Here is a 12,782-nt window from a genome sequence, read left to right as displayed (position 1 = left end):
GTGTAAGAAAATAAAGAGGAGGAAGGAATTTTGTCTAGTATCCTCGAATGTCAGTAATTTACGTATAACTATTTTAAACTGTATACAGAATGAGTAATTTAAATTTTGCACCGCCCTCGTGGTATCTACTTAGACAACGAAGAACGATATCGACCGTAACATCAAAGCTGTGACATTAAAAATTATAAAGAATATATTTAGTGTCTTTTCTGTGCTCTACTTACTTTTTTTGCGATTTATCACAGCAAATTACCAAATTTGTTGAAATAACACTTTGTTAACACATACACACACACACACACACATATATATATATCACTATATGTTCATAAACACAGAGACAAGCCCATATTTTTTTCATGTTTTTTGATTAATTTCTAATACGTGTATAGTTTTAATGAAGTACGTTATAATTATAATTATTTATTCATATTTCTAATTTTGATTTTCTAACGGTCGATCGTTATTTTTTAAAATTTTAAACATACTCGTTATCAATATCGATGGAACAAAAGAGTGAATTATATTTATCACAATTTGTATCCAAGTGTAGATATTTTCTTCCTTATTATATCCCTTCTTAAACGTGTTTAAGGCACTTCCATCCCTGTCAAAGATAAACAAATATTAATAATTAGTTACTAAAGTTACGTTAGAATAAGTATGAAACGTTAAAAAGAGGTGATGAGTTTTCTGTTTTGCTAGTGTGAGCTGTATGATATCGTTAACTAAGTAAAAAGGGGTATCTAAGGAATTTGATTTCCGTACACATCCCCGTAAAAGCAGTGATCGCGGGGGTATTCAAGTGTAGTATGTGCTAAGAACGATTATATTAACGGTTAAAAACACATTTTTCTAGGTTGTTCGAATTTTACCCACCCGGTTGTATAAAATAGAACACATCAGTTGGATAAATGGGATATATTTCGGCCTCAGAACAAGCTACATACTCTTATCGACAGAAAACCTTTATTAAGACTACGAAACTAACCGGTCGGCAATAAATGAATAGAATGTTTGAAATCGTACTCTGTAATTAAACTTTTTAGCCGACTTCAACGTTAAACTTCCACACAAATGAATAAATTAGTGTTTGATTCAAAGTTTACAGTTGAATTTTATATTATCCACTACACATTCATCGTGAACCTGATTTTTGCATTTGTTTCACCGAATCCAGCCTTCTCCAGCAGTAACTTTCTAAAATAAATTGTTGGAATAAATCATCGTCTTGGGTTGAATCGCTATCCTCGTTATCTCTTCTTCGTTGCTTACAAGGAGAGAGTCAGACGTTGTCCTCTTCGATTCGAACGAAACTTGGCGAGTACCTAGTCCTAAACACAAACAGATCCTTGTCCAAATAATAAACCCACTTTTCAAGAGTTTCCGAAAAACGGGCCTCTGTAAATAGTGGGCGCAGTTTATAAGTCTTTGGAAGGTTCGATTATCCAGTTATTTACGCAAAGAAGTAAGTGTACAAACAAAAGTAATTGTAGGAAGGGAAGTAGATACACTCCACCTTCGTCAGGAGTTCCTCAGTTTAAAACCTGTTGCAGACGAATACTCGTGTATGACCTAACCCATTAAAGTCGCCTCTGTAATCTGTTTGATCCTAGAGCAAAAAAAATAAATGATTTCTGTAGGTGACGTGGGACCGAATCTTTTAGTACAATAACGCTTTTCTCGTTTCATTTCGTACGACGCAGTTTGCGAATACAATTAAACCTCGATTTAACGGAATAATTCGGGAGAGGGGTGTCCGTTATATAATAAAGTAGATTTTTTCCCAATGCCATTGTTAAAAAAAATTGACAAATAATTTAATTTATCTGTTTTTACTTAGGTAGATACATACTTAAACTCATACGTTTGTTAATTAAAAATAAGTCCACAGAAAAGTTTTCTATAGTTATGTAACATATAGAAAATTTTTTTGTAACTGCTTATATATTCACATAGTTCTGAGACTGTAATAAACAAGTATACAATCTAAATCGAAAGAAAGAAACAAACATGTTTTAGAAAATACATTTTACCAGCGGTAACTCTTGGTTTTGAAAAATAACCTGTTAATTTAATTTTTAATTTTTAAAATACTTATTACAGGCCTATATAAAGTGTTTCTGGTCTTATCTTATGTGAAAATAAACTTCGTCCGTTAAATCGAGGTTTTACTGTATTTTCTTTTCATCTTTCCTTTGTTTCCTTCCCAAAGTAATAACTTCGATACCTTTCACCATCTACCAAAATTTACTTTACTTTGAAGCCGAAGCGAAAGGTGATCGTACCCGAAATATCAAATATCGTCGTCTCCAGCCCAGGAGAAAGAATTTAAAATATATTTGCAGTCAGAAAGGGTGACCTGCAGAGTCGGAAATTTGGACTTAGCTCGGGAAAAGTATAGGTCGTGACCCAGAATGCCTATGTCGCGCTTACGACCCTACTCGTTGTCTTTAGTGGCCGATAAAACCACCCATACGTTCTTGCCCCGCAAAGCGTTTATTTTCTTTATCCTCGCCAGCATAGCTAAAGATGGAGAATTAATCTGTCATTTAATCTACACAGACTTGAAGATAAGTATTTTCTAGCGCAAATGACAAAGGTATAATATAGGAAAGTGCGCACGGACGGGGCGTAAACTCCTTTCCGTCTACACGCAGTTCGAGCATGCATTTTTAATCAGCGCTTACGTTTATCGCTAACTAACAGGCATTTATAGTACAAGGAGTTGAATATAGCCTAGTCAAAGTATGTATAATAGATAAATGGTGAAATGTTCTGCTTATCTAAAATACTAACACGATACCTACCGACCCTTAAGTGTCCGGAGAGCTAATTTCTGCGCTCCTGCCGCCCGTCACCAGACCGGAGGCGAATGCCGTGTGATATCCCATGGGCACAATGCCGTGTGTCAAACCGGACAGCCCCAAATTGGGGTTTTCGCCGTCGGTGTCCTCGCGTTCCGCTAGAGGATAATCCGCGCTTCGGTCGCGGATGAGATTGTGATAGTTGTAGACGCCGGTAGTAGTGAGCGAGTGACAGTTAGCCACGGTACCGTTGCTGTTCATATCCGGGGGACAGCGATAGTAGGGGAGGCATCCCAAGGGGGGATAGAACAGAGACGACCCCGACATACTCTGCTGCGGCACGCTAGGCCGGTACGTGTTAATAATCGGCTGGACCACGGTTTGTTCTTGCAGGGCGTACGTTCTCATGTCCGCTTCCGCTTCCCTCAGTCTACCGTAAGCCTCGTCCACGTTAAATCTGCAATCTTTCAGAATGACGTAAAGGAATAAATTTGCTTTGGGATACGATTCGGGTGAATGCAGGAAACATTGACACAAAAGATCGTAGAGCGGACAATGCCTGTTGAGCTTTGGCCGGGGTTATGGAGGCTGCAACGAGACAAATAAATTTCCATAATTAATTTTATAGAATAACACATTTAACGTGTTATAGGGGAAAGTTATTGGCCATTGATTGAACAAATGTAATTTGATTTCATTTTACAATTGCCAAAATTCTTAAACTTTATGCGATTCTTTGGGAATTTGAAAAAATAAAATTAATTTGCCCTAGTGGAAGAAGCCTTTTTGCATAATTGATTTTAATACAGTTTATAACTAGAAAATCAAGTTTCGAATGAAAAGCGAAAACAGAAAAATGAAAACCAAATAAATTTCTTTGAGTTTATATTTAACTACCCGCTAATATATCACAATAAGACATTTGAATTTTCCTAAAAAAAAGAACAGAGAATGGCAGTTTCCTGCCTTCTAAATGTAAAATTTGAGTATAAAAGTCATGAAAGCATTCCTTCCAGAGTGTTTTTGTTATACTCGTTTAAGGCAATTTTTAGTTTGCTTTATATAAACACAATTGATATACTAATCCAATTTTGTTCTATTGAGTTCAGTAGATGTAGTGATGAGCGCCAGCTCCCGATAATTGTGACTGCAAACGTATCGTATTATCTCGAAAACCATATATAGGCCTAATTGATATGACTAATTTGTATCTTAGTTTTCTTGGGGTATTTAAATCGGATGAAACTTGCAAAAAACGAATAACGATTGTAGTGGGTCGGAGAAACGCGTGTCCATATTAGCGGAGTAATTTGCTTTTTTTTTTTTTTTTCGATTTTTGGGAAGATGGGACTCGTTATAATTTCGACATGTGGGGTGAACAAAATTAAAGTAATACAGTACATTGATGCAAAATTGATGTTTTACTCACGTTTTAATACGGTTGGTGACGGGCGTAAAACATACAATTCAATGTGAACATCGAGATATAATGAGTCTGCCAGTTGTCGGAAAGAGTCAAACTCGCAGACCACCGAGTCTCTAACTGTTCCTAGTGACGATCTGCAGACTTTCGGGATCTGAGAACCACTAAAAAAACAGCCTTCGTATAAAGGCTTTACTGAATTACGAGTAACTATGAACCCTTTAACTAATTCGTATTGTACACGACGAAAGATGTCTCATGTGATTTCAGTACAGAAGATTCCTTTTCTTCCGCTCATATCAGAGGGTGGAGTAAAGTTCGGCATTCTGCTATTCGTATTTTATGATTGTTCGCACCTTTCATTCTATCAATCAACACATTAGAGATACAGCACGAGAGAGAATTTTATTATTATTATGTTGGGTTAAGTGAGATATACTCGGTTAACACTGGTGGCTGTTTACTATGCCGGACCAAAGTCAAGGCATAGTAACCAAAACAAATAAAAAATTAAAGAACTGTGTCAGTGGGTGTGTGTGTGTGTTTTCAGGAATTTCTTAACAATGACATGTATTCAATATAGTGGCCTTCTGTAATGTGATATATGTGTTTCTATTCAATTGTAATGTACCCAGGCTTTTGTGTAGTGTGTGTGGTATGATACCTGTAGAGGAGAGAATGACAGGTACAATAAGCACCCAATCTATCCTCCACAGATGTCTTATTTCCTGGGCGAGTTCTGTGTACTGCTGACTTTTTCAGTGCATGTGTTCTGTACATTGTGAGTGTTTGGAACAGATATGTCTATAATGTATGTGATTTTATTGTGTTTGTCAATGAGTGTGATGTCTGGTCTGTTGTGGTAAATTGTTTTATCTGTGATTATGGCTCTGTCGTAGTACATTTTGTGCTTGTTGTTTTCCAATACTGTCTGTACTTGTAGTATGGTTCGTGGATGTCTACTAATTTGTGTTTCTCTGCAAGCTCTTAGTGTATTATATTTGCTACTTGATTATGTCTGTATAAATAATCTGTCTGTGCCAAGAGCTTGCAACCAGAGGTGATGTGTTGTACAGTTTCTGGCATGATATGACATTTTCTGCACGTGTCATTTGTGAGTGTTGTATCTTTGAGTATGTGTTTTCTGTAGTTTTTAGTATTTATTACCTGATCCTGTATGGCAATCATGAATCCTTCCGTCTCCCCAAAAAAGCATCCCCGAGCTAACCACTGTTTGACGCAGTTTTGTCAACACAAATCCTGGGCCAGATCATAAGGATGCCTGCCATGGAGTGCCTTTTGAGCCCACGATTGCTTAACGGTGTCTATGCATTTTATATGTTATGTCGTGTCCATATGATGTGAGTGTAAGTTTAATTGTGTGTTTTTCGAGTCTGCTAGAGTTACTGCTTTATGTAACTGTGATGTTTCTTGCTTTTTGTAGAAAAACTCTCGCAGTGTCTGTATTTGTTTGTAGTGAAGGTTAACTATGTCAATCAGGCCACAACCGCCATCTTTACGTGGAAGGGTTAATCTCTCTGTGGCGGATTTAGGATGATGTTGTTTATGCTTAGTAAGTGTTGTTCTTGTTTTCGTTTGGAGTTGCTCGAGATCTGTGTGAGTCCAATGTATAACTCCAAAAGAACATGTGAGTACTGGGGTGACATATGTGTTTATTGCTTTAACTGTGTGTTTTGCATTTAACTGTGTTCTGAGAATAGCATTTAACCTACTTTGGTATTCTTTAATTAATCTTTTCTTTATTTGTGCATGTTCTATTAGTTTGGCCTGTTGGAATCCTAAATACTTATAGAACTCACACTTTTCCATGAATTCAATAACGTCTCCATTTCCAAGTGCAAAATCTTTTTTCAGGATTCCTTTTTCTATGTGAAGTGTTTTGCATTTATCTAGGCCAAATTCTATTTGTATGTCCTTGGTGTATGAATGTGTGATTTGTAGTTGATGATGTTTTTGTGCGGATGCATAAAGTTTTATGTCATCCATGTACATGAGATGTGACAGTGTAAACTGTGTTGTTTTTTTCATGTCTGATATTGTAGCCATATTGTGTGTTGTTTAACATGATGGATAATGGGTTCAACACTAGGCAGAACCAAAGAGGACTCAAGAAATCTCCTCGAAAAATTCCTCACCTAATAAAAATTTGGTTTGTTTGTATGGAAGTGTTACTAACCCTGAGATGTAGTGTTTTTCTCCAGTGCTGCATAGTGTTTTAAAAGAATGCAATGAGTGATGGATGTATTTTGTACATGTGTAGAATATGTAGCAGCCAACTGTGTGGAACACTGTCGAATGCTTTTCTGTAGTCTATACATGCCATGTGTATGTTTCTGTGTTGTTTGTGTGCTTGCCGTAGAATGACTGAATCTATGAGTAACTGTTCTTTGCATCCCCTGTGATTTCTACGGCAACCTTTTTGTTGTTCCGTAAGAATGTCGTGTTCTTCAACATGTTTGTATATTTTGTTTGCGATACAGGATGTCAATAATTTGAATAGAGTGTTGGAAGACACGTAATTGGTCTGTATTGTGTGGGGTCTGAGGTATTGTTGTTTTTAGGTTTCATGTAGGCGATGCCCTGAGTAAGAAAATTTGGTATATCTTGTGGATTGATGATGACGTGTGTTAGGTGTTTAGCAAGTTCCTGGTGCAGTGATGTAAACTTTTTTGTACCAAAAATTGTGAATGTTGTCTACACCAGGTGTCTCCCAGTCATGTGTTCTGTTCACAGTGTAGCGGATGTCGTGTATGTTTATTTCAGCACAGGGCATAGTTGGTATGTTGTGCAAGTTTCTGTTCTCCTCCTCGATCCAGCTGCATCAGCATTGTGTGTGACAGCACTGGACCAAAGAGAAGATCAATATGTTGTGAGTTCTGTTGGTGTGCCACTGTGCTGTGTATCAGTGTTTGTTTTGTTACCAATTTGTTTGTAAAAGTTTTTCATTGTTTTTGAATAATTTATTTTGTTGTTTTCGTAGTGTACATGTTTTGTATCGTTTGAATCTACGTGCTTTGGCTGTAAGTTTTTGTTTTAGTGTATCAATATATTCTGTAATGTGTGTGTTCTGATGATCATGTTTTGTGTGTGTTTTTATTTTCTTGAAAATGTTTTTGAGCTGTTTCCTTAATTTGGGTGTTATGTTGATTTTAGTGTATTGTGTCAGCCTGCCTAATTGCTGTCTAATGTCATTTATTTGTGTTTCTATTCTTCTCTGCCAGGCAGGCTTGTGATAGAATTGTGTGTTTTCTGTGTATCTCTCTGCGATTGTATTTTCAGTCCATGGTGTGTCACAACTGTGACTGTCCCAGCATAAACTAATGTATGAATGTCTGAGAGTGTAGAAATTGAATGAATGTAGTGTGGTAGTAAGTGAGCGTTTACATAATTTAGTGTTTTTCCTACTTCCTTGGACATGTTGATTTTTGGTATTCGTGGTCGTTGTGTGGGATCTGTGCCTGTATATTTAGTGAGTGTTTCCTGAAATATTAGCGAGAGCGTATTAACTAAATCTATGTCAATGTTATCAGTGGTGGATGAGAAAGTATCTGTAGTATCAATAGTGGTAGTTGTTGTGTGTGTGTGCTGTAATCAGTGCATGTTGCTAGATTATCCTGACAGGTTACGTGATCTTCATTAATGTTAGATGTTTCTGTCTGTTGATGTATTTGATCAGCAACCTGTTGTTTGATAAGTTCAAGTGTTGTTTGTGGGATAAGGTTGTTGTGTATAATTGTTCTTTTTTGATCATCAACCCTTTGTTCGGTGACAGTGAGATGAGGATATTGTAGTGTGAATCTATGGTGTAGTTGTTGTCTGTATGCTGTCATGTTTGTTTCGAGTTTTGTGATGATATGGTAAGTACGGATGATAAAGTCGTTCATTTCCATTGTCCATTTCATCCGTTGGCGTGGTTTTCCAGCCTTTGTGGTCTGTGGATGCATTGCCACAGAAACACCAAGGCTGGGTTTGTTCCTCACATCTGTTGAGGGCATTGCAGTAGCCATGCTTGGGCCGGCGCTGCTTTCACCACCGGTAACCAAAGGAGACTGTTGTATATTTTTCGAACATGAGTCTCTGACTAACCCACGCATGCGGACCTTATTATTATTATTATTATTATTAGAATTTGATAAAAAGAATCGACAAAAGGTCATAATCGAAAGTCCTCGATCTTTCACCTTCTGGCGTAGCCTATATATCTCCAGCTTATATATATATATATCGTCACCTTTATTTGTGGAAATAAGTGGAACAATTGCATATTTTCATATGCAGTAGACATAGAGGCTGGAGATATATACACCGGAAGGTGAAAGATCGAGGACTTTCGATTATGACCTTTTGTCGATTCTTATCGACAAAAGGTCATAATCCGTAAATCGTATTCACATCGACACTAAGCAAAACGAAGTGAAAAAAAAACTTTGTTAACAAACGTCGCGAAAATTTTCATGTATTATGTGTGAAATATGCTTCTTCATAATCATCATCTTAGCAATAAATATGGGAATGACAAACGTTTTGAGTTATGATATTAATACATTAAATAATATGTAAACACTTGGACAAATATAAAAAAAAATCTATTATATAAAAATCTAGTTTTAAAATTAGAAATAATAAAAATCCACGAGCTCCTTAAAACATGGGGTATAAACTGGAAAGATACTTTATCGAAAGCTTTAAAAAAAAAAAAAAAAAAAAAAAAAGACTGCAAAGAAGATTTAAAGACTGAAAGAGCGAAGATAATACTAAAAAGTAAAGTCTTGAAATGAAACTAAAATTACTAGAAGAGTTAAGCCCTTAGAATTAGAGCCGAAAATAGAAAAACTGCATTCAGGTTATTAATTAGATCCAAAAGGCTAATCAGAGAGCCTTTAAATGCGAAATAAAATTTTAAAAAGAAGCTTTAAGCGAGGGTAAAGTAGAAGAAGAAATACAGCTCGAAAGAGATTGTTAAGATAGACAGAACACTTTAAAATACGAATATTTAGAGATCTTGTACAATAATTTATAAACACATTAAGGATTTATAGGATTACACGACTAAGTAAACACGTAATCTCCGTACGTGCCTTATAATTAATTTCAAGATTCGATAGTATAAAGTAACACGACCGTAGAATAACCTACAGCTTTCTGGCCTACGGAATAATATTTAATCATAATGATTATAGAAACATTTAATATATAGAAAAATTGTAAAAGGTTTAATAAGTGATGCGTAACAATCGAAGGCTTCCCTTATTTGTTCGAAAATAATTGAAACTTTCAACTCATCATTAAGAATTTTGTACGAGAAACCTTATTAAAGCAACGGTGATGATTTCTTTACAAATTTATTCAAATAAAAGTTCTTGTTTAAAGGCTAACTCGTCGACCATATACAAACGTCAGGATAACACTTTATGACTTGTGACGTTAAAATTTGAGTAGAGAAACAACAAGAGTAATGAGACATTTGTAATTCTTGGCAGTTAACGTTAAAAAAACAAAGAAAACAATAAATTTAACTGTCAAGGGTTACACATGTTTTACTTTCCCGGCAGTTATATGTAATGGAAAAGTATGGCGATGGGTCAAAAAATGACTCCCAAGAGTTTTACATTTTTGGACTTAGGACACCTTAAAACGTCGAGAAATGCAAAAAATATTCGGGTTTTTTTTCCATTTGTATGGATGTTGGTGTGTGGGGGGCGCGATTTTATTCGCCCTGTTTGGAGCTTAATAACTCCCGTGATTTCTGTCGAAAGTTTCTGAAATTTTGCAGGGAGGTTTGTTTATTAAGGAAATGTATGCCATTAAATTTTGATGATTAAACGTCGAGGGATGGGGAGATAATGGGAGTCGAGTGTATCTTCACTAAGATCAGATATAATGGCGATTTTACTGGTTATTAGCATTTACAATTTTTCGTAAAATCCCATCCCTACCCTGAAAATTAAGCGTTTTGCCATTTTATATTTTACAAAATTTTTATATTTTTAACTAAAATGCGATAACAGATGGCGCCACCAAATGTTGTCGGAAAATTAATTAAAAATAAAAAATTGATTTTTTCTGGAATATACAGTAGTTTACATTATTAAACAGTTTCGCTTAGCTTTTAACGGCGATTTGCGTTTTCACGTAAGCGAAAAAGTTACGGGGAAAGTTATCTCCAATGTTGTTGAAAGTTGCGACGTGTTTCGCTAGCGATTATCGAAAGTTTCTTCTCGCAAATCGCTGATCGCAAGGCGGCTGAGTAACTAGTTAGTCTTACGTTGTTTGTTTACTTAGAGAAAGAATGGTAATTTCTGTAACCATTCTGTGAAATTTTTATTCATTTATTAATCAGTTTAATGATTTATAAATTATTACTTCTCTATCAAATTAACTACAGTTCTTTAGTTTTGTATTAGGGGGCACACACAAAATACTCGGGTGTGTGTTTAGGGTACACACATCCGAATATCACCAGTTTCGGATAGATAAATTCTAGCAAATCGATCCTCTCGACTATTTATTTAGTTATTAAGAGGATTGTTCTTCGAAGTAGAAACGACCAGGATAAAGTATGCCAAGATAAATGGTATCCATAATTCAAAGTAAGTTTTAAGAATGTAAGAATTTTATTTCCTAGACTTCTCTTAAACAGACACCATTTAAAGATACATAAAAGTCTATATAGTTACATTTTAATCGTTAAAATGTTTAATTGTCCATATCAGAAGATAAAACTGGCACAGGACCACGGTGCGTTTGAAATGTGAAGTCAACACATCTCGTGTACTTTACGACGAGTTATTTTTATTGCCTGATGCTTCCAAAATAAGGAAACACTTTTGTATGTAAATAGTTTTGCTTTGTCTATGAGACAAAGCTGGGTAGCGTCTAAATCTGATATTTAGATATTCAAACACGTTAATAGCCAGACTCTCACATATTCTCTTCAACTTACCATTCTCAAATGAAGGAACCATACAAAAGTTCTTTTTCTAGAAACGAACAAGGAAAAGCATTGTTACGTTAAAGCGCGTGATAATTCTTGTGTTCTATTATTAATACATTTAATACACAGGAGACTTTAAATGGTTGTTAAACGAAGTCATAGTAGGGGAAAATATTCTAACAAAATAGTGTTCATTACAACCAAATATATATACATTCTGATATAATAATAATTGCAAACAGAAATTTAAATTATTTAAATAGAAAAATCGTCGTGGCGTTATCGAAATTTGAATTGGAGACAGAAGCGACTGTCTGCGTCGTAATTCACGCCGTTTGGCCGCGCAGACGTTTATCGTACCTGGAAGTCGGTTCAAGGTCAATCACGTGACTGTCTGGAAGGACTGTCGAGGCGGAAGTCTTTTATCTCGTTTTCGAAAACACAAATCGTTACCGCTATCATTACGTAAAACAAGGCACAATTGTTTTTTTTTAAAAACAGCTGCTCTACAACTTTGCGCCCGGTCTAAATACACTATTTTGGTTTAATTACAAATTAAACAGATAAAAATTCATTTTTATATTTATTCTCTTAGGAAAAAACTCGTGACATGACATAAAGTTGTACTTTTTTGTTTTAATCGTTACAAATCGATAATTAATGAAGTTAAATTCTAATTTAATAAATCTAAAGTTTTAAAGTTACAAAAATGTTTTAATTGTATAGAAATCTTTGTTAAATATGTAAATTTTAGCGATTAATAAATGTCATTCCTTACAACATTTTTTGGAAATGGGAAATTTCTTCAAAAATTATTTTAAATGGTATTAAAATTTTGGTTTACAATCAAATTTGTAACTCGACCCGTTTAAAGACACGTTTACCAGCTTAATTTAATAATAATAATATTTCTGACTATAAATATAAACCCATTTTTATGTAATAAAATCTTCTCGAAATGTGACTAAAAACATTTCGAATAACTGAAAATCACCATCTTCGTTTATTAACAAAGGAATTTTTGCAAATAAAAACGTACACAAACAGAAATTAAATAAGACCTTCCCGTTCTGGACAAGCTCAAGAATTTTACTTTATCACTATCAATAACGGCATAAGATATTCCCAGAACTGGACGCTAGTTTATTTCTGCGGCCATCGGTTGAGCTGTCGAGAGATGTGTAAGATATCCAATTGGAACGTGTGTTACGTGGCACGAAAGTTGCCTTTCTGTTATGTCTCGAGTGAGAACAGTTGTGCTTACCGTAGTATTTTGCCATTAGTTTTGTAAACTATTCGTACCTATCCCAACACTTCCCCCCAGATAAGCTGTTTATAATACAAATTGTGTGGTTGCCAGATTCCATACGCAAAAATAGCTCGACTAGTAGTTGGAACAAAAATCAAACTTTATCAAACGTATTTCAACCTGAAAACCAAAACTGACGAGTTGTCTACCACAGCTTAAGGCTTTGTTTCCTGGCAATTACGTCAGATAAAAACTACCCTTAAAGGGTTGTCCATAAATTACGTCCGCGTGTTTCTTGAAATTTTTACTCCCCTTCGTCTTAGTTTGTCCAAGTTTCCGTAAACCCTC

At 35.3% G+C, this 12,782-nt stretch overlaps 1 protein-coding gene across 1 annotated transcript in view; it reads right to left on the bottom strand.

Moving 5' to 3' along the window:
* Positions 1 to 306: 306 nt before the first annotated feature.
* Positions 307 to 12,782, bottom strand: part of LOC136986019 (uncharacterized) — a 38,585-nt gene continuing 26,109 nt past the window's right edge. Inside the window, exons 4-5 of the mRNA XM_067283470.1 lie at positions 2,811 to 3,388; positions 307 to 607 (exon numbers count right to left, since the gene is read on the bottom strand). Of these exons, the coding sequence (XP_067139571.1) occupies positions 2,817 to 3,388 (572 nt within the window). The 3' untranslated portion in view covers positions 307 to 607; positions 2,811 to 2,816. The remainder of the gene's footprint in view (positions 608 to 2,810; positions 3,389 to 12,782) is intronic.

The sequence above is a fragment of the Centruroides vittatus genome, unplaced genomic scaffold, assembly GCF_030686945.1.
Source record: "Centruroides vittatus isolate TY-2023 unplaced genomic scaffold, ASM3068694v2 contig_986, whole genome shotgun sequence".
In the NCBI taxonomy this organism is placed as follows: Eukaryota; Metazoa; Arthropoda; class Arachnida; order Scorpiones; family Buthidae; genus Centruroides; species Centruroides vittatus.
The sequence above is the reverse complement of the archived record's forward strand: the minus strand, read 5'-3'. Positions and strand labels throughout refer to the sequence as shown.